This window comes from Aquarana catesbeiana, linkage group LG05 (genome assembly GCF_042186555.1).
Source record: "Aquarana catesbeiana isolate 2022-GZ linkage group LG05, ASM4218655v1, whole genome shotgun sequence".
Taxonomy (NCBI): domain Eukaryota; kingdom Metazoa; phylum Chordata; class Amphibia; order Anura; family Ranidae; genus Aquarana; species Aquarana catesbeiana.
The window spans coordinates 453,765,899-453,793,762 of NC_133328.1; the positions used below are offsets into that span (position 1 = coordinate 453,765,899).

The 27,864-nt window shown below is 43.6% G+C and overlaps 1 protein-coding gene across 3 annotated transcripts in view; it reads left to right on the forward strand.

Annotated features, from left to right (window-relative positions):
- Positions 1 to 19,988, forward strand: part of CEP76 (centrosomal protein 76) — a 53,580-nt gene extending 33,592 nt beyond the window's left edge. Inside the window, exons 10-12 of one of the 3 annotated variants that reach the window (XM_073631299.1) lie at positions 5,116 to 5,449; positions 9,434 to 9,651; positions 19,692 to 19,988. In XM_073631299.1, the coding sequence (XP_073487400.1) occupies positions 5,116 to 5,449; positions 9,434 to 9,651; positions 19,692 to 19,830 (691 nt within the window). In that variant the 3' untranslated portion in view covers positions 19,831 to 19,988. Of the gene's footprint in view, positions 1 to 5,115; positions 5,450 to 9,433; positions 9,652 to 19,691 lie in introns of those variants that run through there. The other 2 variants (XM_073631300.1, XM_073631301.1) reach the window with 2 other exon arrangements.
- The last annotated feature ends 7,876 nt before the right edge of the window (positions 19,989 to 27,864 follow it).

Here is a 27,864-nt window from a genome sequence, read left to right on the forward strand (position 1 = left end):
GGACTATGTCTCCATCGAAAAAGGCTCCCAAGACTGCCGACAAGCTTGCCAGGTACCGCCGTCTTGAGGGGGATCAACAGGCCACAGACGGTGCTGGTTCCGCTTCAGTCGCAGAACAATCTGCTGCGGCCACAAAGTACTCAAAGCTATTGCCCTTTGCCAGAGCACGCTCACCACCAAAATTGAGGAGGTCAAAATTGATGTGTCCCTTGTCCGGCAAGATCTTTCTACCCTGCGGGACCACGTGGCAGAGACCCGTATTAGCAGAGCGGAAGACATCTTGCACCCCCTGCAACATACTACTGAGGAGGTGCGCCGCCAGCTACAGCAGATTAATGCGAAACAGGACGACATGGAGAATCGCCTCCGGAGATGTAATCTCCGATTCATCGGCCTCCCTGAGACTGCTGAGGGCAACGACGCGGCAAGCTTCCCTGAAAACCTCCCGACATCCACCTTCGGCAGAGACGCATTCTCCGTAATGTTCGCGGTGGAAAGAGCTTATCGAATCCCTGCTCACCCTCCACCTCCAGGGGCTCCACCTCATACCCTGATAGCGAAATTCCTTAACTTCAGGGACCGCGACAAGATCCTCCGCCTAACCAGAGAGAAGGGAAATATCCCCTACACCCACACGCATGTGGCCGCGTTCCCGGACTTCTCCAATGAGGTGCAGCGACAAAGATCCAGGTTTCAGGTAGTTAAGCGACGCCTCCGTGTATTACACCTCAAATACGCTATGCTGTACCCTGCAAAACTTTGTGTGGAGTGTGAGGGCCAAACCCACTTTTTTGAAGACCCCGAGCTAGCATCCACTTGGATTGATCAGAGGGATCGCCGAGACTGAGCATGCCACCCTGCCTCTACGCTGTGAGTACTTTGCTTTTCCCCCCTGGCTTCCCCCTGTGCTCGCAATACCATCCACAGCTCTGCTGATGAGCCCCTTAGTGGGCGCATTGCATGTACATGTCCTCTGCCGGAACTGGGGGACTGACTTGGAAATCCTTTTCTGTTCTATACTGGACCTCACAGCGTATCTACTGTCTCCGGGTGTCCTTATCGATTTATGATCTCCATTTTCCCTACTCCTGAGAGATGCCTGTAGAGGACAGTAGATCGACTGTCATTAAAAACTCTGTTACCTCACTTTATCTACCACCCTGATGGCAAGCGGAGCCCCCTCCCTGCACAGCCGTAATGGCGTTGCACCTTTGTGGCTCCTACACCCCATGCACTTCTCAGAGAAGAAGTCGCCCACCTAGTAACTTTGCGAATCTTTCCACCCCCCGTTTGCTTGACAGTTTTCTATTCCCCTTTGTTTTTTTTCTTTTTATCTTGGGTATCTATGCTCCTCTGCAATTAAGTTCCTTGCCTCCAACGGGTCCTACACGTTGGATGTTCCCTGTTGATACCTGGTTATGGGGTACTATGTCTGTGCCAAGTTGGGGTGGCATTGGACTGGGAGGGAAGGGAAATGTTGTGGTCACTGTTTTCCCTCACACCACTATGTTTGCAACTGTTTATTTGTGCTAAGGCTACTAAGTCTCTGTCATACATGTACTACCGTTATTGGTTACAATTGTATTTTATGCTATCCGATGTGAGTATGTCTGCTCTGCCGGTCCTGGTCCAGCTGCGGTTTCTCATGCACACCCTACACCCGCCATGAGTTCTCTAAAGTTCCTCACGTGGAATGTTAGGGGCTTGCGCAATAAGATTAAACGCACTGCCGCCCTGACATTCCTTAAGGCCCAGCATGCTGACATCATCACGCTAGTTGAGACCCACGTTACGGCCACCTACAATCCTCTCTCAAAAATCCTTGGATAGGTTGGGCATACCAAGCCACCCACCTCCTTGGCGGCTGAACCCGTTCTGGCTGACTGCTTTGCAGGTCCAGGAGGACATCCCCACGGAATTGCAATACTTTTTTACAGCCAACAGGGACTCAGCCACGTACGACATAGTGTGGGAGATGTTTAAGCTCCATGCCGCTCCCTGCTCTCCGCACGTATTGGACTTAAACGATCGTCGAGACTCGTTTTCCAACAGGCTGCAGAACACCTACAGGTGTTGGAGGAGGCGTTCCACCTGGACCCCTCGCCCAGCACCGCCAACAATCTCAGGACTCAGACGCGACAGGTCTCCCTGTTACATATTGAGAGGGCCAAGCAACGCATCTTTTTCTGTAGGCAAAGGATATTTGAGTATGGAGAAAGATCGGGCAAACTACTTGCATATCTTGCTCACTTAGATTCACGTCCCCCAGTGGTGGTGTCCTTGACCGACTCCCGGGGAAACGATGTCACTGATCCGCAACAAGTAGCGGAGGCATTTGCAAGATTCTATCGCGCACTCTACACCTCCAGGGTTACTAACACTCCCCAAGACACTAGAGATTACTTGGAGAGAATTAAATTCCCTAGATTAACTGATGCCCATCGTGAACTATTAGAGGCCCCCATTACTAGGGAAGATATTTTCGAGGCTATCTCCTGTCTGGCCACATCTAAGGCCCCAGGATCAGATGTCCTACCACTTGAATTTTATGCCACCTACTCTGAAATTTTAACACCTAAACTTCATGACCTATACAAATCCATATTTGACTCGGGAATCCTACCCCCCTCTATGAGAGAAGCCCAAATTATAGTAATCCCTAAGCCTGGAAAGGACCCCAAATACCCAGAATCGTACAGACCCATTTCCTTACTACAGATCGATATTAAAATACTGGCCAAGATCCTAGCCTCCCGCCTTAACCAGGTCATTCTTTCCCTGATCCACCCTGATCAGACAGGCTTTATGCCAGGGAAAAACACTGCTATGAATATTCACCGCCTATTTATGAACATTCAGGGATCCCATGATGAAATCGGCTCGAGGGTTGTGGTGGCTCTAGATGCCGCCAAGGCCTTCGACTCCGTGGAGTGGAGCTACCTATGGGAGTGCCTCTCGAGATTTGGAATTGGCCCCAATTTTATTCGCTGGGTTCAGCTCCTGTATCAATCCCTGAAGGCCAAGGTATTGGTAAACGGCTGGCTCTCCGACCAATTCCCGCTGGAGAGAGGGACCCGACAAGGCTACCCCCTTTCCCCACTGCTGTATGCACTGGCTGTGGAGCCATTAGCCATCATGGTCCGCGCAGACACCACTATCCGAGGCCTTAAGATAGGGAACCTGGAAGAAAAGATTGGGATGTATGCAGACGACATGCTCCTATATCTGGCCGACTCGGGTCCCTCCCTCGTTGCAGTCCTACACGCCATAGAACATATTGGTAGCCACTCGGGCCTGAGCATTCCCCCCCCCCACACACACACACACACATCCTCTCCTCTGGCTCTCCCCAGGGTCTCCTTGATCAAATACCTTGGAGTGCAAGTTACTAGATAGCTCACAGACTACACACTCTTAAATATTGAACCCCTGTATACCCTGATAAAGACTAAGACACAAAATTGGGCTAGACTACCCCTGGGGATTATGGGATGCATCAGTCTAGTCAAAATGATACTCCTGCCAAAGATACTCTATTTAGTGTGGCATGCCCCCATATATATATATATATATATATATATATATATATATATATATATATATATATATATATATATATATATATATATATATATATATATATACCACAAACATTTTTCAAAACAATTGAATCTATTCTTAATTCATTTATATGAGGACACAGCAGACACATTATCTTGGAGAATACTGAAGAACCCAGCAACATTGGGAGGAACTGCTCTTCCAGATTTTCAGGACCATTATCTTACCTCCCAATTGTCCCACTTCTATCATTTTGACAAAGACGAGCTACCAAGATACCAGCTACTACTCTGTGAACACCCTGATAACCCAGCCCATACCCCACTTCAATCAGTCCTAAGGGCCTCAATGACAGGACGTACCCCCCCAACACAAAGCAGACATGCTGACACATCACCGTAGGGTATGGCGGATGGCATTACAAAAACTTGGGACTCCACAGGTTCATTCTCACACCCCTCTATGCTTCAATACACGCCTTCCTGAATTATTGTCCATCCCAGACCCTGCGGTTTGGATACATAATGGGATCCTGTACATACATCAGATCATGACCACTGCAGGACTTAAAACATTCCAAAGGCTAAAAGATGAATTCTCACTTCCCAATCACCTCTTTTTCAGGTATTTACAACTCCGCCACGCTATACAAACTCAGTTTGCTGGCTCCAACCCATCTGACAGTCCCCTCCTATAGTTGACACAATCACAGGTGCTGAGCCTGCTAAACTAATCTCCACCCTCCACTCCGCCATCCGGCTTCCCAATACCATAGCCTTGGCCTATACTGCTAAGACTAGATGGGAGGCGGACGTTGGAATAATTGAGGATGAGGATTGGGATGCAATCTTGGAACATGTGAAAAAGGTCTCCCCCAAGCTGTTGGACCGCCTCACGCAGCTGTATATTATACATAGGACATATCTGACCCCCCGGTGGATAGCGCGTTTCAAACCCACGTATAATCCAGGATGCCATCTGTGACCACACCCCAGGCTCCTTCTATCACCTTATATGGTCCTGCCCAGTTATCCAAGCATACTGGATACAAGTGATACGCTTCCTGCACGGTCAGATGGGCTCTCCCGCTACCCTAGACCCAAAGATGTGTCTGCTCGGTCTGCTGCCAGACTAATGCCCCGTACACACGATCGGATTTTCCGACGGAAAATGTATGATAGGACCTTGTTGTCGGAAATTCCGACCGTGCGTGGGCTCCATCACACAGACAGCTGATCTAAAAAAAAAAAATCAAAAGAATTTATTCTATTCATCGTTTTTTTCTTTTTAACTTTAACTTTTGGAAAATAGGCAGTCATTTTAAATGCTACATGTGAGTAGAGTCCTGTCTTGCTATAATAACAAAAGCTGTAAGAGCTTAGCTCAGCTAAGTACCCGATAAACCCTGTATTTAGGATAGATGTGATCCGTGATTTTTTTTTTTTCTTTTTTTTTTTTTTTTTTTTTTTATAGTGAGTCAATTCTTCTACATTTTTGTTCATGTTCACAGTACATTTATCTGCATTTTATAATCTTGGTTTTCTAATCATACAGATACATTCATAAACCCATCAACCCAGATGATCCTCCTTCAGTGGTACAGCCTAAGCCTCTCTATCCATACCGAACCATTGGTTGCATTTTTAACCACCAGCACTTTTTTGCCAACTGTCAGCCATCAGATTCTGTTGATCTGTGTGTATGTGATCTGCATGATGAATCCAGGTGGAAGCCAATGAGTGTAGAGGCAATTAAGTCAGTTTGTTCGCCAGGGTCCATTACCTCTCTTCCTCCATTCCCTCCACTCTGCAGCTCCCTGATTGATGCTGCTACAGAAAGTAATGAAATTGAGCTGCAGCTGCGAGTTCTTGTGTCTGAGCACAGAAAGGTAACATCCAATATTTCTTTAATGGCTCTGTGAATTTGTGTGTACAACTGTGTATTTAGTAGTGCTATTTTGGTAGGCCATACAGGCATAAAAATGTAGTGTTTTGGCAGAGCTTTTTGCGTTTCTAAATCTTTCTTTCTTATACCAGTGTTAAAAGGTTATAACTGATTTTTAAAGTAACTAAAGGCAAATCTTAATGGTTTTAGGAAAATGTTTTATATTTTTTCATTTTATTGTAATAAGTTAGAGTTTGAGATCTGTTTAAATTTAGGCCTCATTCAGACAGGCACTGATATCTACAGTCTGCAAATGAGCACCTTTTTTATGCTTATCAGCTGATCAGAAACAAGTCAAGTTAAATGCCTAATTTGCATACTTACTTTCTTCAATGAACAAGACATAGGATTAGTATTCAGGTACATTGGGTTATGCTGCTAAACTAGAATTGTCTAGTAAAATCCCTCCCACTCCCAGCATTTTTGCACATATGCTGTGAACGAGGCCTTACTGAACTTAAACAAAATTGCCAAATATTGTGGGGGACGGGAACAGTTGGGCCTTGTTCACAACATATATAGATAAGAATTGAGGGAAAATGGTGCAGATTTGATTTGCATAGTATACTTTGGTCCTGTTCACACCATGTGCAGTGACATGCATTTACCTAACATAGGTCTCTGCATGTATGCTGAAAAATGCATACATGTTACATATTTCTGTGCAGAAAAAATACGCACATGATACCAACGTTGTTTTCAATGCACACTAACAGCGAGTACTGTCAGTGCACAATGATACCTGGTGCCTGCTCTATAGTTGCAGCTCCAGTGAACTCGGAGGGTGGTGTCAGGAGGAACACAGAGTTGGAGCACATTCCTGAATGTTGTAGGAAGTGAGACTCTGTGTATGGTAGCGGCTGAATGCAGACTGCAGAGGGGTGAACAGCTGGATCAGGCTGAATGTAGCAGGAGGTGGGATCATAATAGCATTATGTACAATTATGGCATAACATAAAGCTATTAGTCTGCATTCCTCCCTGCTTCACCCTGAGCCGGAACTACAGAGAAGGCATCGGGTATCAATGAGAGATAATAATAGTCCTATAATGATAGTACTCACTGTCAATTAGTAACAACATATATACATCCACCACCATGTTGAATCGCGGCAGAACTCCTGGGGACTTCTCGCTGAACCCCCGGTTAAGAAACACTGCCCTAACATATGTCCTCAGACAAATTTCCAGAACTACTCTAATCTCCATTCACATGAACAGAATCTTGTGGCTGAAAGCCTGGACAGCTGAAGCTACCTGTGGAAAGTGCCTAGCTTGTTTGCCTTTTTAAGGAAGATGAATATTTGTAGAGGCATTTGACCAATTCATCAAAGATGACAGGGAAGGTTTTACCCCCACAGCAGAAGATCCCCCAACCAAAGGTAATATGTAGCATCCGTAAACATCCAAGATGCCCATCTACATGTTTATATTTATCCATCTTATGTTCAGTGATTTGCAGTGGCAGACAATCATTTCCAGTTTGCCACACTGCCATTTGGCCTATCACCTGCTCCTGAATTATTCACGAAAGGTCCTACTACCGCTTCTTGCCCTTATCAGAACTTAGAGCTTTTAGATCACTATCTAGACAACCTTCTCCTGAAGGACTCCTCTTCATCCAGCTTTCCACAAATGTCCACGGGACAGTTCAGATGCTCCAGGCTTTCGATTGGGTGATCAATTTCAAACAATCTACTCTGCAGCCTTCTCTTCACCTGGAATTGGAACGCTTGGGTCAAGTCTTGGACACATCCCAAGCAAAGGTTTTCCTTCCAGAATATCTTTTTTTTTTTTTTTTAGCGCCTACGCTTGAGATCTGAGATCAAAGAGACATCCCACAATGAGAATCTCTATGAGAGGTCTAGGCTGCATTGTAAATACTTTTCTTCAAGGTATATCTCGCAATAAGCCCTTATTGTATCACAAAGCTTCCTTGGGATATCAACTTGGCTCTTTCTGCCCTGCAGAAACCCCCCTTTGAACCCATCAGGAATATTTGCATAGATGACCTCTCCTGCAAAGTAGCATTTTTGGTTGCTATCACCTCCGTCAGCAGCTTCTGTTAAAAGCTGTTCCTCATACGTCTCAAAGACAAGTTGTTTTATGCCCAAGACCATGCTTTCTACCAAAGGTGGTATCAGTCTTTTACCTCAGCAGGGACATAGACCTACCATCCTTAAGCCCTTCACAATATCCAAAGGAAATCCTCTCTTAATTGTCTGGATGTAGTTTAAGCCATTATTGTACCTCCAAAGCTACAGCATCGATCAGTCAGGCGGATTTCCTATTTGTCCTGTGATCTGGACCTTGTAAGGGAAACCCTCCTTCCAGGTCAACTATTACAAAATGGATATGAAATCTGATTGCTAACGCTTACACTCATTTGTAGAGACAAATCTCCTCCTGTGCTTTTATGCCCCCATTTTACCAGATCGGTGGAAGGATCCTGGGCATTGTGGCATGAGTCCTATGTTGCCCAGCTGTGAAAGACTGCCACCTGGTCCTCTTCATACTTTTTCAATTTTCTACTAGGTGGATGTTGATTCTTCTGTAGTTACATCTTTCAACCTTAAAGCGGCACTATGAGGTTGGGTCTGTTGACCCTTGTTGTTGCCACAGTTCTGTTTGTCTAGTTCAGTGATGGCAAACCTTGGCACCCCAGATGTTTTCGAATTACATTTTCCATAATGTTCATGCACTCTGCATTGTAGTTGAGCATCATGGGAAATGTAGTTCCAAAACATCTGGGGTGCCAAGGTTTGGCTGAGCATCATGGGAAATGTAGTTCCAAAACATCTGGGGTGCCAAGGTTCGCCATCTCTGATCTAGTTGCTGTCCACCGTTCTCATTCAGTGCTGGGGGCATCCAGGCTCTCTGAACACTTTGCCTGTGTCCTGAACTGTATGATTGGGAGAAGAGGAATTTTGACTTACCTGTAAATTCCATATCATGAACTATAGTACAGGACACCCTCCCTTTTATTCCTTGGTTACTCTGCATTGCTTGCTACAAAACGTGAGGACTAAAGGAGTGGTAGGGTTAAAGGGGAGGAACCCAGGGAGCATGTCCTCCAAAAGCTTGCCAGTGTCCGGTAACCTGAAGTTCTAAGCCTATAGCCCAGGGTATTGAATACTTTGCCTGTGTCCTGTACTGTACTCCAAGATATGGAATTTACAGGCAAGTCAAAATTCCACTTATTTTGGTTTAGCTATCTATGACTGACCAGCATTGTCATTCTTATTCATTAAAACTTAAAATCTCTGATGACCCATAGACAGGAGAGACGTTTTTACATTAAAACAATAGTAAAGTGCAGAACCTAAAAAAAAAAAAAAAAGGATTACCCACTGCAAGGCACTTTTATAATGTTCTAGTAGGCATCGACTACTAGCACATTATGAAAGACTTGCCTTAAAACAAAGCCCTCCAACGGAGTGCTGTCACCGCTGACAGGGCTTCCATCTTAACCCGGTCTTCCTTCTATGTTCGCGAGCTGCTTCCGCTTGAATGGCCAAGCTGCGATGTCACTCCTGCACACAAGCAGGAGTCGCAGCCATGGCACAGAGCTCTGAAGGGACAGCATGAGTATGCTGTTCCTTCATAGGGCATGCGCCCATGATGTCACCAGCTGCTGCCCACTGGAATATCTTCTAAACGTGTGCGATTATTATAAGCTTACTTGTAGATAAAAGTACTAGAAAAGAGTTTACTACCACAGTATGATTGCACTCCAGCATCTCAAAATGCTGAGTGTCTCATAAGCATGTACACATAACTCTGCAAAGTATTTGTTTATTCTTATCTGGGGGATGCAAAGGCAGTTGCTGCTGGTTTTGCTTACCCAAGAGGATAACCATTTCAACCAGTGTTAGTTTTGTTGATTTAAACCTCTTTTATAGTTTATCCATCACTTTTTTCTTCTACAGGATCTAGGCCTCTCAACAGTTTGGGATGACCAGCTATCCTATCTGTTATCACCTGCCCTGGCAGCATATGAGATAGAGCGTAGCACAGGCATCTCAGCAGGCAATGAAGAATTTCAAGATGCTATAAGAAGAGCAGTACCTGATGGTCATACTTATAAAGGGTTCCCCATTTATTTTTTGCATCGAAATGCAAGGAGGGTATTTGCTACATGTATGCGGTAAGAATTTTTCTTAATTTTAAGAAAATTAAATATGTCCATTTGTGTTTTTATACTAGCTTTGTAATAGAAAAAAAAAAAGAAGTAATACAATAAAATCGAAATAAAGTAGCTGTATATAATTATTTAAACAGATTACACAAACTAAAACCAATGCTTTGTATTCATTCTTTGTCATTTTACATTTTATCTTGATGGCCAGTCAAAACCAAATGCCTTTCTCCTGTTTATTATTATTATTATTCAGGATTTATATAGCGCCAACAGTTTACGCAACGCTTTACAATATAAAAGGGAGACAATACAGTTATAATACAATACAATAGGATTAAGAGGGCCCTGCTCAGAAGAGCTTACAATCTAATAGGGTGGGGCAGGTGGTACAAAAGGTTGTAACTGTGGGGAATGAGCTGGTGGAAGTGGTAGGAGATTAGTTGGAGACGTGATAGGCTTTCCTGAAGAGATGAGTTTTCAGGGATTGCCTGAAGGTAGCAAGAGTAGGGGATAGCCGGATAGATGGAGGTAGCGAGTTCCAGAGGATGGGGGAGGCTCTGGAGAAATCCTGGAGACGAGCATGGGAGGAGGAGATGAGAGAACTTGAAAGCAGGAGGTCTTGAGAAGAGCGGAGAGGTCGATTTGGGTGATATTTGGAGACAAGATTAGTGATGTAGCTTGGAGCAGAGTTGTGAATGGCTTTGTATGTTGTGGTTAGAATTTTGAATTTAATTCGCTGGGTGATAGGGAGCCAGTGTAGGGATTGGAGGAGAGGGTTGGCAGACACTGAGCGGTTGGTAAGGTGGATAAGTCTGGCAGCAGCATTCATGATAGACTGAAGAGGGGATAGCCTATGGAGAGGTAAGCCAATGAGAAGGGAGTTGCAATAGTCAAGGCGAGAGATAACAAGGGAGTGAATGAGGAGCTTGGTAGTTTCATTTGTTAAAAAAGGGCGAATTTTAGAGATGTTGCGGAGGTGAATTCTACAAAGTTTTGACAACGATTAGATTTGAGGCTGAAATGACAAGTCAGAGTCTAGGATTACACCTAGTACCCTGGCATGAGGGGAGGGACTGATGGTTGCATTGTTGATTTTGATGGAAAAGTCATGGAGGGGGGCACGGGCGGGGGGGAATATTAATAGCTCAGTTTTAGAGAGATTTAGTTTAAGGAAGTGGTGCGACATCCATGCTGATATGTCAGTAAGTTAGTAATGCGAGAGGAGACTGAAGGAGTGAGGTGAGGAGTAGACAGATAGATTTGGGTGTCATCAGCGTATAAGTGGTATTGGAAGCCGTGGGCAGTTATTAAGTGACCAAGGGAGGAGGTGTAGATAGAGAAGAGAAGGGGTCCAAGAACCGAGCCTTGGGGGACCCCCACAGAAAGGGGCAATGGAGAGGAGGAGACAGAGTTGTAGGTGACACTGAAGGAGCGCTGTGATAAATAGTCAGAGAACCAGGATAGAGCAGAATCTCAGAGGCGAAGGGAATGTAGTTTATTGAGAAGGAGCGGGTGGTCAACAGTATCAAAGGCCGCAGAGAGGTCAAGTAGTAGGAGTATGGAGTACTGGCTGTTGGTTTTAGCAGTTAGTAAATCATTAGTGAGTTTTAGTAAGGCAGTTTCCGTGGAGTGCTGCGAACGAAAGCCAGACTGTAAGGGGTCAAGAAGGTTATTTTCATTGAGGTAGGAGCTAAGACGGTTGTAGACTAAGCGTTCTAGAAGTTTAGAGGTGAATGGGAGCAATGAGATGGGTCTTAAGTTGTTCAGGTCGGTAGGGTCCAGTGAGGGCTTTTTAAGAATGGGAGTGATCTGCGCATGTTTTAGAGGGGAGGGGAAAATGCCACTAGAGAGGGAGAGATTGAAGATGTGGGTGAGGGAGCATAGGATAGAAGAAGAGGGTGACCGTAGTAGTTGTGAGGGAACAGGATCCAAGGGACAATTGGTTAGGTCGGCATCCGAGAAAATTTTTGTAACCTCTTCCGTAGTAGCCAATTCAAAAGAGGAGAGTGTTGATTGTGCTGCTAGGCAAGGTATGTTGGGTGGGGAAGACGTACGCACAGTGGAGATGTCCTCACGAATTGCATTGATCTTGTCTTTGAAGTGATTGGCAATCTCTTGGGCAGTGAGTGAGTTAGTGGGTAGAGGGGGTGGTGGACGAAGCAGAGAGTTAAAGGTTGAGAAGAGCCGAAGGGGACTGGATGACAAGGAATTAATAAGAGAGACAAAGTAGGCTTGTTTGGCAACATGGAGGCATGAATTGTATTTTAGAAGGGCAGATTTATATAGGGTGAAGTCTTGCAGGCATTTGGTTTTACGCCACAGTCGTTCAAGAGCACGGCAATGTCTCTTTGGATTTCTAGCGTTGTCAGTTTGCCAGGGTTGTAACGGTCTGGGCCTGATTCTGCGTGTGGTTAGAGGAGCAAGTGCATCTAGTGATGATGAGAGTGAACTGTTGTAGACAGAGGTGGCCAGGTCAGGACAGGACAGGGGAGAGATTATGTCATATAGGTGGTCAGTAGCAGAATAGAGAAGAGAAGGGTTAAAGTGGCGAAGGTTTCTACAAGTAATTGTTTGCTGCTTGGAGGGATGGGTGGTTGGAGGCAAGGATACAGTGAAAGTAATGAGGTTGTGATCAGATAGAGGAAAGGGGGTGTTGGTGAGGTTGCCAGGGTTGCAGAGATGGGAGAATACAAGGTCAAGGGTATTACCATTGGAGTGAGTGGAAGTATGTGTCCATTGGGTTAGGTCAAAAGATGAGGTTAAGTCGAGAAGTTTAGCTGTAGTTGGGCTGTTAACATTGACAGGAATGTTAAAGTCACCAAGAATAATGGTGGGTATTTCAGAGGAGAGAAAGTAGGGTAGCCAGGCAGCAAAGACATCAAGAAAGCGCGATACCGGTCCTGGAGGCCTATAAATTGCTGCAATTCTCAGAGAAATGGGAGAAAACAGACGAATGCAGTGCATCTCGAAAGAAGAGAGGGATAGAGAGGGAGGGACAGGAAGGACTTGGAAGGTGCTTTGTGGGGACAGAAGGAAGCCAACTCCACCTCCTTTCTGTCTGTTGGGTCTGGAGGAGTGAGTCCAATGGAGACCACCATGGGAGAGGGCAGCGGGAGAAGCTGAGTCAAAATTTTGAAGCCAGGTTTCTGTTATGACGAGTATGTTCAAGCCATGAGAGATGAAGAGGTCATGTACAGATGTTAGCTTGTTACAGATGGAGCGGGCGTTCCAAAGGGCACATGAGATTGGTGGGCTGCTTTCAGGAAGCAGGGGGATAGAAATTAAACTGAGTGGATTATGCAGCAATAACTTTATTTATGTCAGAAAAAGAAATTCACATATTATTTTTTCGGGACAAACAAGGCTTTTCTTTGAGGATATTGTCTTGCAAGCACTTTTCTAACTAAATATATAGACAAAAAGAACAAAAAAAATGTTACACCCAATTTATTCTGAATATAATACATTTGTATAAATCAATCTCTAATAAGAAAAACACGTACATAGGAAACATGCGGTTTCAAGTTTGGTCAGCCTTATATGTATAAAACATTTAATGCCATATCAATCTCTTCTGTGGAAGCCACCTTTGTCCAAAGCAGTGGGGGTACATGCAAAGCGATGTCTAGAGAGTCCCATAAGTCACTGTAGGGCAGGGATATGCAATTAGCGGACCTCCAGCTGTTGCAAAACTACAAGTCCCATCATGCCTCTGCCTCTGGGTGTCATGCTTGTGGCTGTCAGAGTTTTGCTATGCATCATGGGACTTGTAGTTCTGCAACAGCTGGAGGTCCGCTAATTGCATATCCCTGCTGTAGGGCATAGTCAGATGGTACATCTACACTTTATTCCTATAGAAAAGGGATCTCCAAACTGTGGCCCTTTGCTTGCCTTTATCCGGTCCTTGGGGCCCTATACTTCCCACTGATATGACTCACTATTCTGCCCTCTGATGCCAGAAATAGAGCATAATTCCTGCCACTGACATCAACAATGGGGCAATATTTTTCCCCCTAGTACCAAAAATGGGGCACTGTTTACTCCCACTGAAAATGTTCTATTCCCCCTGGCCACAGTCCGGCCCCCTTAAAGCAGGGTGGATTTGATTTAAATCAGCAGTAAAAAGGCTTGATTTAAATCAACTCAATTTAAATCATAACAACTGTCATCTCTGTCCTGCAGCGACTCCTCCTCTGACCCGCTGTTGACTCACTGACCGTCCCATTCACTTTAATGGGGTGTTTGGTGATGTGGCAGTGACACAACAAGGTGAGGGATGTGTCGGCAGCAGGTGAGTGGATGCCCGCTAGCAAGCACTGACATGATTGATCTGAAATGACAGGTGCTCTTTAAATGTAAGGCCTTATTCTTGCTGGTAGTTAGAATCTTTAATAGTTGCAAAAAAAATTAAGGTTTCCTATTTAGACTAATAAGCTGTCAAGTTAGTAAAACAGCAATATCAGAACAGATTCAATCATACAGTTTGAAGTGTACATAGATTTGCAAAACAGTGGGATAAAGGAATATTCCTGAATTTTGTTTTATCTCATGGTTACAGTGAAATTGTGTGAATGCATCAATGCAGTGCATGTCATCTCAACTTGCAGAGCTTGGATTCATTGAATGTGTTTACCAAAAAATGCAAATAATGCAGAATATACAGTCTCCTGCTACAACTAAGCTCCATTTCATGCTGAATAAACTAAATTATTAATGTATAGAAAACTCTCTTTAGGTATATTTTTACTCCAAAAACATTTTGTTAAAATTTGATAAAAATTAAATAAACCGATTTTAAATCCAAAAAAAATCTTTTTTTTATCATTGATTTACAGTGGGGACGGAAAGTATTCAGACCCCCTTAAATTTTTCACTCTATTGCAGCCATTTGCTAAAATCATTTAAGTTCATTTTTTTCCTCATTAATGTACACACAGCACCCCATATTGACAGAAAAATACAGAATTGTTGACATTTTTACAGATTTATTAAAAAAGAAAAACTGAAATATTACATGGTCCTAAGTATTCAGACCCTTTGCTGTGACACTCCTATATTTAACTCAGGTGCTGTCCATTTCTTCTGATCATCCTTGAGATGGTTCTACACCTTCATTTGAGTCCAGCTGTATTTGATTATACTGATTGGACTTGATTAGGAAAGCCACACACCTGTCTATATAAGACCTTACGGCTCACAGTGCATGTCAGAGCAAATGAGAATCATGAGGTCAAAGGAACTGCCTGAAGAGCTCACAGACAGAATTGTGGCAAGGCACAGATGTGGCCAAGGTTACAAAAAAATTCTGCTGCACTTAAGATTCCTAAGAGCACAGTGGCTTCCATAATCCTTAAATGGAAGATGTTTGGGACGACCAGAACCCTTCCAAGAGCTGGCCGTCCGGCCAAACTGAGCTGTTGGGGGAGAAGAGCCTTGGTAAGAGAGGTAAAGAAGAACCCAAAGATCACTGAGACTGAGTTCCAGAGATGCAGTCGGGAGATGGGAGAAAGTTGTAGAAAGTCAGCCATCACTGCAGCCCTCCACCAGTTGGGGCTTTATGGCAGAGTGGCCAGATGAAAGCCTCTCCTCAGTGCAAGACACATGAAACACCTAAAGGACTCCAATATGATGAGAAATAAGATTCTCTGGTCTGATGAGACCAAGATAGAACTTTTTGGCTTTAATTCTAAGCGATATGTGTGGAGAAAGCCAGGCACTGCTCATAACCTGTCCAATACAGTCCCAACAGTGAAGCATGGTGGTGGCAGCATTATGCTGTGGAGGTGTTTTTCAGCTGCAGGGACAGGACGACTGGCTGCAATCGAGGGAAAGATGAATTCAGCCAAGTACAGGGATATCCTGGACAAAAACCTTCTCCAGAGTGCTCAGGACCTCAGACTGGGTCGAAGGTTTACCTTCCAACAAGACAATGACCCTAAGCACACAGCTAAAATAACGAAGGAGTGGCTTCACAACAACTCCGTGACTGTTCTTGAATGGCCCACCCAGAGCCCTGACTTAAACCCAATTGAGCTTCTCTGGAGAGACCTAAAACTGGCTGTCCACCAACTTTTACCATCCAACCTGACAGAACTGGAGAGGATCTGCAAGCAGGAATGGCAGAGGACCCCAAATCCAGGTGTGAAAAACTTGTTGCATCTTTCCCAAAAAGACTCATGGCTGTATTAGATCAAAAGGGTGCTTCTACTAAATACTGAGCAAAGGGTCTGAATACTTAGGACCATGTGATATTTCAGTTTTTCTTTTTTAATAAATCTGCAAAAATGTAAACAATTCTGTGTTTTTCTGTCAATATGGGGTGCTGTGTGTACAATAATGAGGAAAAAAAATGAACTTAAATGATTTTAGCAAATGGCTGCAATATAACAGACTGAAAAATGTAAGGGGATCTGAATACTTTCCGTCCCCACTGTATATCCACCCTGCCCTAAAGTCTGAAGGACAGTAAACTGGCCTTTTGTTTAGAAAGTTTGGAGACCCCTGCTAAAGAATAACAGATATGACTTCAATTACAGCCAACTGGCCATACTACCTGGACAAAAGTCGCACTTTAGTATGGGCTCACTCCAAGGGAGGATTAAAAAGCTGGAGGGGGGGGGGGAATCTTTTTACACTGCAAGCTGGTGTTTTAATGTAAAGTATTAAAAAGCATTGGTTAAAGTGTGATCAAAGGTAACCCCATATAATGACCTCATAGCCCACTAACTTAATGATCCTTTTTACCTGAGATGTGAGCCTAGAGTCAGATGGCATAGAGCTTTTAGGAATTATTCTTACAATACTGTGTTTGTTTTTTTTTAATGGCTCCCACTACCTCCAGGTGCAGGGCGTAGCGATGGGGACATGTCGCGCCCATTCTATGCCAATCTGTACCTGGGAAAGTGGAAGCGAAACCTACTTTTGGGTGATGAGTTTTTCGAGATATGCGTGTCATGTTCTAATATGGTATAGATTTATAGATGACGTATTTGCAATTTGGGATGCATCAGGAACATTACTGCAGGAATTTCTTAGATGTATGAACCAGAATACTTACAAGTTAAACTTCATAAAGATTTGTAGAGGTAATGGTTGCACCATCTGGGTTACTAGAGCTTACCCATTATCGCAAGCCTATTGTTGGCAATACAATTTTGAGAGCAGATGGTTTCCTGGTCACTGATCACTTCAATCCCGTATAGTCAATACCTCTGTGTGAAACATAAGTGTTCAATGATTATAGATTTAAAACTGAGCCTGCAGCCTTAAGAGCATGTCTCTTACAGGGGGGCTATAGCAGTTTGTGCCCTAGAATGGCATATTATAGGGCTGTCTTTCACAAATGCTTAGAATTATCATACCATATAAAAAGACGTGATGATGTCAGACAAACTACTAGGGTTATTACGAGATATACGGATAAACACATTAAGATCTGTAATATTTTGTCAAAGCACTGGCACCTCCTCACAGCTGATCCCAGAGTAGGTAAATTTGTTGCGGATTCTCCACAAATCACCTTCAGAAAAGCTCCATCTTTAAGAGATAAATTGTCACAAAGTGTATATGTGTGTGTATATAAGGGGGAAACAAGAGGAGATGTAGAACAAGAAACCTACAGATGTGGCAATTGTAGATACACAGAGACTTGATTTTACCTAATGGTCATCAGTATATCCCCAAAACACTTCTTTAATTGTGACACATAGGGAGTTATATACTGTATCTACTCCAATGCCCCTGTAAAGCATTTTATGTAGGTAAAGCAAAAAGAGAGTGGTGGAGGCGTATTTATGGTCAGGTATGTGCAATGGAAAATGGGGATATCTATTCCTCCATTGGCAGACATGTTGCAGAGATACATAAGTAGATTATTCGGAAAGTAAAATTTGTTGCTTTGGATAGGATCCACCAAGACACACGTGGGAGTGTTTAGAAAAAGAGGATATTGCAATGTGAATTAAAATGGATCCATAAACTCTCCGCCACTATTCCCCCAGGTTTAAATGAGATGACTAGCTTTACTACTTTTTTTGGAAAACTTTGTGTCAGGTAAAATGAAATTTACAGTAAAAAGTCTATATATTTTCTCTTTTCGCTGCCATTGTTTGCACTCGTATTTATATGCAGTCTTTTGTTATTGTATGCTTATTTTATTAATTATTCTCTATAGGTATCTAATAATGCATTTGATATTTATTTAAGATGGTAATGCTTTGTCAGTCTCTAGGTGAATGTTGCCATTATCCTGGGGTTGGTGTGGTCCATGCCTGACGCCAAGAGGCCCCTCGAGCAATTTGTCCCGGGGGACTCATATGAAGTTGTTGCTTCAGTGAAGTGGGCAGGCTGTTTACTGTTGGGCGGTCAACGATGTTTCTGTGGCTTTGGCCTAAATCTCCTCATTCAGGAGGAGCAGGGGAGGGCCAATGGTGATGCCAGAGTTGCGCAATGACGTCGCCAGAAGTGGCCATCCGCCACGACGGAAGTGAAGCCAATCACAACTGGGAGGGATGGGGGATGAGGGATTTTTCTCCCCTCCTGTCCTGGCAGGGTTTTGGGGAGGGGGGGACTCCAAAAGAGGAGGTAAGGGGCTGCTCTGTGCAATATTGCGGGTAAGTATAAAAAATGTTTTTATTTTTTTTTTTATTCCCTTGTTTGGCAGACAAAAAAAGAAATATACAAAGCATAAGGCAGTAGATATAAAACGAGCCAAGATACAATATGCGTCATATATAGGATATTGAAGAAAACAACAAAGCATACCAATTGAGTTTGTCGGCTTACAGAAATGCCAATATATTAGTGCAAAGCTGCTATTAAGATTATATATGAAAAAGGGGTAACGCCAACATGAGCTAGCAGTAAATGGGAGAGACAATCTCGTAGTACTTCCCCCTGCCCCCCCCCCCCCCCAACAGAGGATATGAATCGTGATATAATAACAACTAGAACCTGAGTCCAATCGTCGCAAAAGGAATCCAAGCACCCTGTTCTTGGTAGTGGGCTGGAGATTGCACATCTGGCTTGAAGGATACATTATGAGGGGGGAGGCGGAAATAAAAGAAGGGGGGGAGAAAATGGAAGAGAGGTCTGCTGGGAAGGGGCACCTACGAACCAGGGAACATTACTCAGAAGCAGGGAACTCATTGAGATAGGCATCAGTGCATATGAAGTATTGCCAAGGCCGCCAGGTCTGTGGGAAGACTTCTTTCTTGTTTCACAAGGTGGCTGTGAGGTCTTCCATGTACCTAACATATATACATTTTTGAAAACCACAATGACATTGAAGGTGGAGTAGCATCCCTCCAGCATAAAGCTTTACATACCCTAGCGCATTTAGCAACTGAATAGTAAGGGAGGCCTTTGGTGTGGGTGTATTTTTTATTTATTTTTTAATTTTGCAACAACAAACATCAGCAATCAAAAAGAAGTTGTATCAACTGCTTCTCCAGATTTTACTCTGGACTTTTATTACATCAAGAAATAATTGTGGGTGGAAGAGATTGTAGACTTGGTGAATGTCCATGGTGGCTAGATTGATTGCCCCTTGGTGATGAGAAGTGCCGTGGCCTGGAGACATTTGCGGAGTGGTGGAATTTGAGTGTTTATCCTCACACACGTGTCGACTGCTGCTTCTTTTATGCAGCTTGGGAACTGGAGAGTGTATAGTGGGGAAGGTTGAGGACACATGATGCTACATAACTTATGATGGAGGAAGAAAAAAAAACAGGACACAACTTCTGACTTAAAGTGTATTTTTTTGTGGTTTATTCACATGCAATTTTTCACATTGGTGGAAGATAGAAATTGGACGTGTTCTTGTTAAGTGGACTCTTTACATTGGATTTGAGAAATCATCTTTTTACTATTTCTGTTTGTTTTGTCATTGTACTAAGTGTCTGCACATTAATTTTTCTTCTTTGGCGCTGCACACTGTTTATACTATTGTTTTAGCGGTTTTGTATATTGACCTTCTGCTGCTAGCTGCTACTAACTCTCTAGCACTGTCTTTTGTCTCTGAACTAATCTTGTATATTTGCTTGCAGTTCTCCATTTTGTGAAGAAATAATTAGCTGTCGTGGGGATCAGATGCGAACTGCAGTTCGAGCGCGAATTTTCACATACCCAGAATCGGCGTGTGCTGTATGGATTATGTTTGCATGTAAATATCGCTCTGTCTTGTAACATAAACCTATTTACTAAGTGTTATCCTCTGAAACACTACCACTTGTAATATTTCACTGTAATTTATTTTTGAATGCATATATTGTATTACATTGTTAATGTCTATTTTGTTACACCAGAAGATTGTTTTATAATAAATTATTTTGGTCACCTTTTTATATCAGCCATTGAAGTGTGATTTATACTATCGGCATGGAGTAACAGTATAAAACTAGGATAGATACAACTTTAGTTGTGAGTGTAAAGATATGCACAGGGTTTATAAGCTGATTTTTAGAGTTTTAATACAAGTCATATTGCTTTTTTTCTACATTTTCAGCATTATATACCTACTTGCACGCAAAACAAAATTTATTAACACAAATTAATGTAGAAGTAGTAAGCACGGGCAAAACTTTATTTTTTTTTTCATTGTGGATAGAGTAAGGGAGGGTTATAATCCCTGTTGGTTTATTTTTTGCCATCTGTGCCCCATTTGGGAGATTTGCCTTCACTTCTTGTCCTATAGCCAAAACAGGAAGTGAAGGGAAATCCCCGAAAATTAAGGGAATCCCTTGGGGACCCACAGGCCATCAGAACTAGTGTCCCCATTGGAAGATTTGCCCTCCTATTATGTTTTTGGGAACAACCGAAAATGTGGGATTTTCTTTTACTTTCACTTTCAATGATAATGGTAAACGGGACAAATACAGAGGGTGAATCTCCCTAATAGGGGCACTGACAGGTGTTCTGATCCCTCTACAGTCTATCCAAAATGAAAGAAAAGGTGTAAACTTTATTTATACTTTAATCTAATGTTGAAAGGTACAGTACATCTAAAGCAGGGGTCGGCAAGCCATCGATCGCTATCTACCTGCAGTCAACCGGTAGATCGCAAACACGGCTCTGCCTCCCCCCAGCCTCTGGTGTTCTCATGTTCGCTGCAGAGCGGAGAGCAGGAGACAGCATAGTGCTGGATGGAGGGCAGAGCGGGAGCTGTCTCAGTTAACATTTGAGTTATCCAGCAGGTGATTGGTTGCTAGGTGGTCCTAGCAACCAATTGGCAGCTTCTTATTATGAAAAGTTAAAGTGATTGTAAACCTTCCTGGGTTTTTTTTTTTTTATTTTATTTTTTTTAAATAACAAACGTCATACTTACCTCCACTGTGCAGCTCGTTTTGCACAGAGTGGCCCCGATCTTCCTCTTCTGGGGTCCCTCAGCGGCTCTCGCGGCTCCTCCTCGCATCAGATAACCCCCTAGGAGAAGCGCTCTCCCAGGGGGGTTACCGTGCAGGCGCGCTCCCGAGTCCAGCATTTTGATTGACAGCAGCAGGGAGCCAATGTCTGCACTGCTATCAATCTATCCAATCAAGAGCCAGGACCCCGTGCAGAGAGGGAGAGCACGTCTCCGCAGAGGGAATTATGGGGCTCAGCTAAGTAAAACGGGGGGGCTGGGGGGCCGGTCACTGCCAGAAGTTTTTTCACCTTAATGCATAGCATGCATTAAGATGAAAAAAAAACACAAGGTTTTACAACCCCTTTAACTCCTGCGGCTCCCAGCGCCGCCTTCTATCCAGCACTATGCTGACTCTTGATCTCTGCTTTGCTGTACACACACTGTCAGGTAGGAAGTGCTACCCACACAATGTGATGGCTGCATTAGTTTTTCATTTTTAGGCATTCTTTCTTCTATTTTCATCTGGGGATCCAGCCAATAAGTGTTGTTTTTCAAAAGAACAAGCTCTCTTCCAGATGCATCAGTTACAGGGATATGACAAACCATTTACTACTGACAGGGGTGCTTATAATCAGCTTTTATTTATGTAAAGCCTTTATCCCAAAAGGAATAGTAATGTTTGCTGTAACTGATTATAGCAAATATTAAGCGTGAGCTGGAGTTTGGCTTCAGTTTGTTAGTGTATTTACTGTACATTTGCTAGTAATTTAAGCATTTAACACTAACCCTCCCCCCAGACTAACAATGCTACTGTCTGCCGTGCTCATTCTTTCGGAATACATTTTTTATGTCACATGGTATTTGCACATCGATTTTTCAAACGCAATTTTAAAAAAAAAACAACAACTTTTTTTTCTTTTGAGTTTTATTGCAAAAAAACACAATACGTAATCCAATTTTTTGTACTGTGTAAAAGATGATGTAACGCTGAGTAAATAGATCCCAAACATGACATGCTTTAAAATTGCACACACTCGCTTTTGTGTAACGGCCACAAACGATATAAATTGTACTATCCATTGGCAACACTTTAGAAACCTTTATAGGTTACCACTTTAGATTTACAGAGGAGGTCTAATGCTAGAATTACTGCCCATGTTCTGACGTTCGCAGTGATACCCCACTTGTGTGGCACGATCGCTGTTTGCGTGCTGGACCGACGCACACGTTTGCCTTTGCATGCGAGCACAGGGGGACGAGGGCACTTTACATTATTGTTGCTTTAAAAAAAAAAATAAGAATCACTTTTATTGCTGTCACAAGGAATGTAGACATCCTTGTGACAGAAATAGGCATGTGATAGGTACTCTTTATGGCAAGATCTGGGTTCTTTAGGACCCCAAATCCCTCCTCTGCCCTTAAAAGCATTCAAGATCTGTGTTTGTAAATGCTTTTGATTTTTTAAAATGGCACCGTTGACATCTGGGTAAACCAAAAGTGATGTCAGGTCATCACTTTCGGGTTACCATAGCCGAGAGCTGATCCAAGCTTTGTTCACCTCTTTTTTGATCAGCTGGCAGAAGCACCAGCCGGTCATTCTGGTCCAGACAGCTGACCACCGTCTCTTTAAAAAAAAAAAAAAAAAAAAAAGTACAGCTGCAGACATCACCCCGGTATAACCACTTGCAGTCCAGGGACGTATGGGTACGTTTGTGGTCTGTGGTTATACTTCCCAGGGACTCCATTGATGACTTTTCTCTGTCATCCAGTTTGTTCGTATTCCCACCATTGGACGTTTGCATTTCTCTTGCATTCAGCAAAATATAAAATATCCTGTAGGGTTTCTTGTAATGGCTATCAGAGATGTATACCTGTAAACCTATAATCGGCTTGCACTTGACGAAGTAACAGGTTTGCTAGATGGCAGACACCACAAAAAAATTTTTAAGTGTTTTACTCTGCTGACGCAGTATACTTCCGCAGCTCGTCAAAGACCCAGTATTTCCAGGTATGGAGTAAAAAAAGACACTCCACACAGTGCCTAATCTGGTTCAGGAGAGACCAGCCAAATTTTGATCGTGTGGCAGTCTCTGTTGGCAGAAATCGATTAGCTTGATTGACTTCTGTTGAAAGGACATCCTGGAAAACGTATTGATCAGTAGCTGGTTATGACAGCATGACATATTTTTGTTTTAAGGTTACAGTCTCAAAATACCTTAGGATTTACGGAGAACTTATAAATGTTAGTGGTGTATTTATAAAAGAAAAAATTTATAGCTGTTTGTCCATCAAAACTGCGTGTAATTTTATTCTGTGCGAATGAGGAAAAATCCAATTTTCTCAGGCTATTTTTTCTGCTGATTGATAGTGTGTGTGATTCGGGAAAAAACCTGATTCTGGCCACTAGGTTTTGCGCTGACTGTCATATAGGATATAGTAATGCTTTTCAGATCCATCTAGTGGCCATAATGTGTTACTTCACACACTCAAACTGCAGAGAATTATATAGTAGCCTGAGAACAGGCTAAAAGTAATTGTAAACCTCAGACGGGGACTTTGCCCCATTTGCACTGAACGAACTTGCATGCAGTTTTGATGGATGCATTTTATTTATTTTTTAAATACACCTCTTATTGTGTTTATTTTGGAACATGTTCCGGCCAGATTACTAGCACTGGTCAGACTCCACAGCATATAGTAGGGTTCTGGATGTTGTAACCTAAAGATGGTAGGTGCGTTATAAGAACAAAGTTGCCCGCTTGTATATTGCCTGTCATATCTGGAGGTATGTTCTGTGCTCATTTGTGACTTCTAGCCTTTTGTTAACAGCACCTGGGGCTGCATGAAGGCTGCAGTAGCAAGCAAAGCTAAGGAGTCTACTTTAAAATGGTTGTAAACCCTCACATATACCCAGTGAAGTGACTGGCCTCAGGTGATACACAGAGATTAAACAAATCCTCCTACATAAGCTATACCTGTTTATCAGCAGCCCTCTCTTCTCTAAATCTGTTCAAAGTGCTGATTTATAAAGTTTGTCTGAGAGTGCAGAAAGGGGGCAGATAGCTGAAGTTGCACTCTGCAGAGCTCAGTGAGATCTCTGAGGGCTGATTGGAGGGAAGGGACACACCCCTCCTTCACACAGAAACAAAGCTGAGGCTGTCAATCAACTGGAGATCCCTCCCCTGCCACCATTTTTCTCTTGGTGTCAGGAAAATTTGTTCGAAGTGATTCATACTGAGGTGATGGCAAGTGACAGCAGAGGAACAAAGCAGCAGACAAAAGTGACACTTTGGGTTCACTTACACTTGCTTCGGCTTCAAACACAACGGCTAGTTTACACTTGTTTCAAAACAAGGCTTTGTACAGGCTTTGTTAAAGCTCTCTGAACGCCAGTAAAAGCCCCGTCACTAAATAAAATAGTTAGCTTACAGTCCTGTTTACACCTTGCTATTGCTTTGCTTCAAAAATTATACCCCATACAGCTTTAGTGCTGCTTCAAAGTGTCTTTAAAGCCTTCATAGAAGTCTATGGAAAAGCTCGCTTGAAGCTTCACTGAAGCCCTACCAAAGCCTCATCGAAGCACCAAGCAAAAGCGAGGTGTAAACAGGACTGTAAGCTAACCATTTTATTTAGTGACAGGAGCTTTGACTGGTGTTCAGAGAGCTTTAACAAAGCCTGAAGCCTTGTTTTGAAGCAAGTGTAAACTAGCCTTTAGTGATTTTAATTGAGACAAGTACACACAATAGAGGGATATGCTTTGTTCATATTTCATGTCTGAGGTTTACAATTACATTGAGCCTAGGTTCACATTGATGTGATTTGACATGTCACCGTCCGAATTGGTGCAATGCCAACTTTGCGGCGCCACACCGATTACTAAAAGTAGTTTCTATACTACTTAGGCCCCTTTCACACTTATACGACTTCAAAGTCGCGCGACTTTACCGCGATTTCACTGCGATTTGGGAGCAGTACTACTTTGTACGACTTTGCCACAACTTTGGCATTAACAAATGAAAACATACAGTAGGTGACCGCGATATTGTGTCAATCTCGCTGCTGTTATCGGCGAGATTTGACACCTGGCTCGCTGATCGGGAAAGGAAAACTTTTTTTTTTCCTTTCGCGATGAGCAACAGGCAGTGCTGACAGCTGTCTGGTATGAATCATGAGGGGGAACTCCGCGCCAAATTTTAAATAAGAAACCGGTGTGGGTTCCCCCTCAGGGGTATACCAGGCCCTTAGGTCTGGTATGGATTTTAAGGGGAACCCCCTACGCCGAAAAATCGGCGTGGGGGTCCCCCCAAAATCCATACCAGACCCTTATCCGAGCACGCAGCCCGGACGGTCAGGAAAGGGGGGTGGGGACGAGCAAGGCCCCCCCCCTCCTGAACCGTACCAGGCCGCATGCCCTCAGCATGGGGGGTGGGTGCTTTGGGGCCTTGTCCCCATGTTGATGAGGACAAGGGCCTCTTCCCGACAACCCTGGCCGTTGGTTGTTGGGGTCTGTGGGCGGAGGGCTTATTGGAATCCTGGAGCCCCCTTTAATAAGGGGGCCCCCAGATCCCGGCCCCCTACCCTATGTGAATGAGTATGGGGTACATGGTACCCATTCACCTAGGGAAAAAAAGTGTCAATAAAAAAACACACTACACAGGTTTTAAAAGTAATTTTTTAGGCAGCTCCGGGGGTCTTCTTCCGACTTCTCCGCTCTCTCCGGGCCTCTTCTCCCGGTGTCCAGTTCTTCTGCCGAGCCCCTCCGCTATCTTCTCCCGCTCTTTTGCTAGTGGGGGCCTGGTCTTCTGCACTGTCTTGTCCCCTCTGATCTTCCTCCGATGTTGACACAACGCTCTCTCCAGCTGGAATGCTCTCTGAGCGCTCCGCAAAGGACTTATATAGGCGGTGACCCCGCCCCCTTATGAGGTCACAGTCCCTGGGCATGCTGGGACTGTGCCGTCATAAGGGGGCGTGGTCATTGGGTGATGTTGAACACACACCCTTATGACGGCACAGTCCCAGCATGCCCCGGGACTGTGACGGCATAAGGGGCCTTTGGGTGACTTCGGGTGCGATTTTAAGACATCTGTGCAGGATCCCACACAGGTGTCTCTGAAATCGCCCCCGAAGTTGAACTGACATGCGGGAATTAAATCGTACGAGTTCAGCTGAACTCGCACGATTTCAGTCCCCAGTGAGAACCTGGGGTGTTTTGCTTGTGTGAGCTACATGGATATTGGGGGGAAAAAAATCCTGATGAATCCTGCACAAACTGTCAGTACACACATGCATGGGTATTTATTCATTTTTATTTATTTATTTAAGGTACTTATATATCGCCGTCAATTTACGCAGCGCTTTACATATACATTTTACATTCACATCAGTCCCTACCCTCAAGGAGCTTACAATCTAAGGTCCCTAACTCACATTCATACATACTAGGGCCAATTTAGACAGGATCCAATTAACCTACCAGCATGTCTTTGGAGTATAATCCAGATGCTTGCCCATCACAAATTATGACCACATCAAAGTGTAATTCTTCAGAGTACCAATTTGCAAGCACATCAGGAACTTTGACTGATGTACAGCATACAGTATATTCTTCAACTGAATATAGAACTGCATTGTTGCTGCAGTGCAGAGGTTTACACAACTGATCAATATGGGGGCTGCTAAGTCAGTACTCTGGCATTCTGCTCTTATTGCAGACCACCTCATCTAAAATGCACATCTGTAGTAAAATACTCCATTATGTTAATCACACTATAAATTTTGCTCTCATTCATTTTTAGGCAATCACTTCAGAACACTAGGAAATGTTTTCCCACACGTGCAATTGGCTGCAATGACAGACAAGCATAATTACAAGTAATAATAGTGTAAGTGCAGACGTTACCTTATTCTGTCTTGTTATTTTATACTGTACCATGTAACATGCACATCTTTGTAGAGAAGAATATGTTTTCTGCTGTCCCTTTTTTGATTCCTGAATTTTAGGAAGCTATTTTAAACATGACTTTTTTTCTTACCTTCGTTGAGTATGTTCGTAATCATTAAGCCTTCATTTCTATCTAAATTCCTGCCATTAGAAGTATATATTGCTAAATGACTCAGTCCCTAATTACTGGTTTTACTAGTTAAAGAAAAAGCTTTTTAGCTTATTTTTGGTACCTGGCAAACTTGGCGATTACATCTTCTTTTGACACCACTCTAAATGTAAAATACTTTTAATTATATGTAGTGCTGGTAGATTTGCGATCTACCATCTGATAGGTAAATTTAGTAACTTGTTCGTTAGGGAAGTTAGATTTGCCTCTGTTCCAGCTTGGCTGACATTGTGTGTGTTTCCATACTGAGCCGGTGGGTGTCGCTGTTACCACTGGCTAGTGTTGGAAAGGCAACGTGTCAAAGCGTATGGATGCTCCTCTGTCCCGGAGATGACTCGGTGCAGGTGGTCCTCCGAGTTGCATTCTGGGAGAGGGTATTTATGGGATAGACACCATATTTTGGGGTTCGTTTTACAGCCAGCTGCTGGCCCTCCTGGCCGACAGGTATGCGTTAGAGTGCTACCTCGTGGTCCTCTGTTCCGGAGGCCCGCGTCGCTGCGGCGCATGGGTAGGCCCAGAAGCTTGTCTGGGGCCTACCACAGCAGCCGAGGCATGGTCCTGAGCTGTCTATCCAGAATGAGGAAGCTGGACAACCGAGGAGATCCCAGGGGAGGACCCGTCGTGGAAGGATCACGCAGAGTGCTGGTCTGGAGAGGGGCCTGGTGACTCGGTTGGAGGACGTATCCTAAAATAACTTCACAGCATAGTGTTGCCGGGTTTGGCTTAAAGGTTCAAGCACTGTGACTGACATTCACCACAAAACCAATA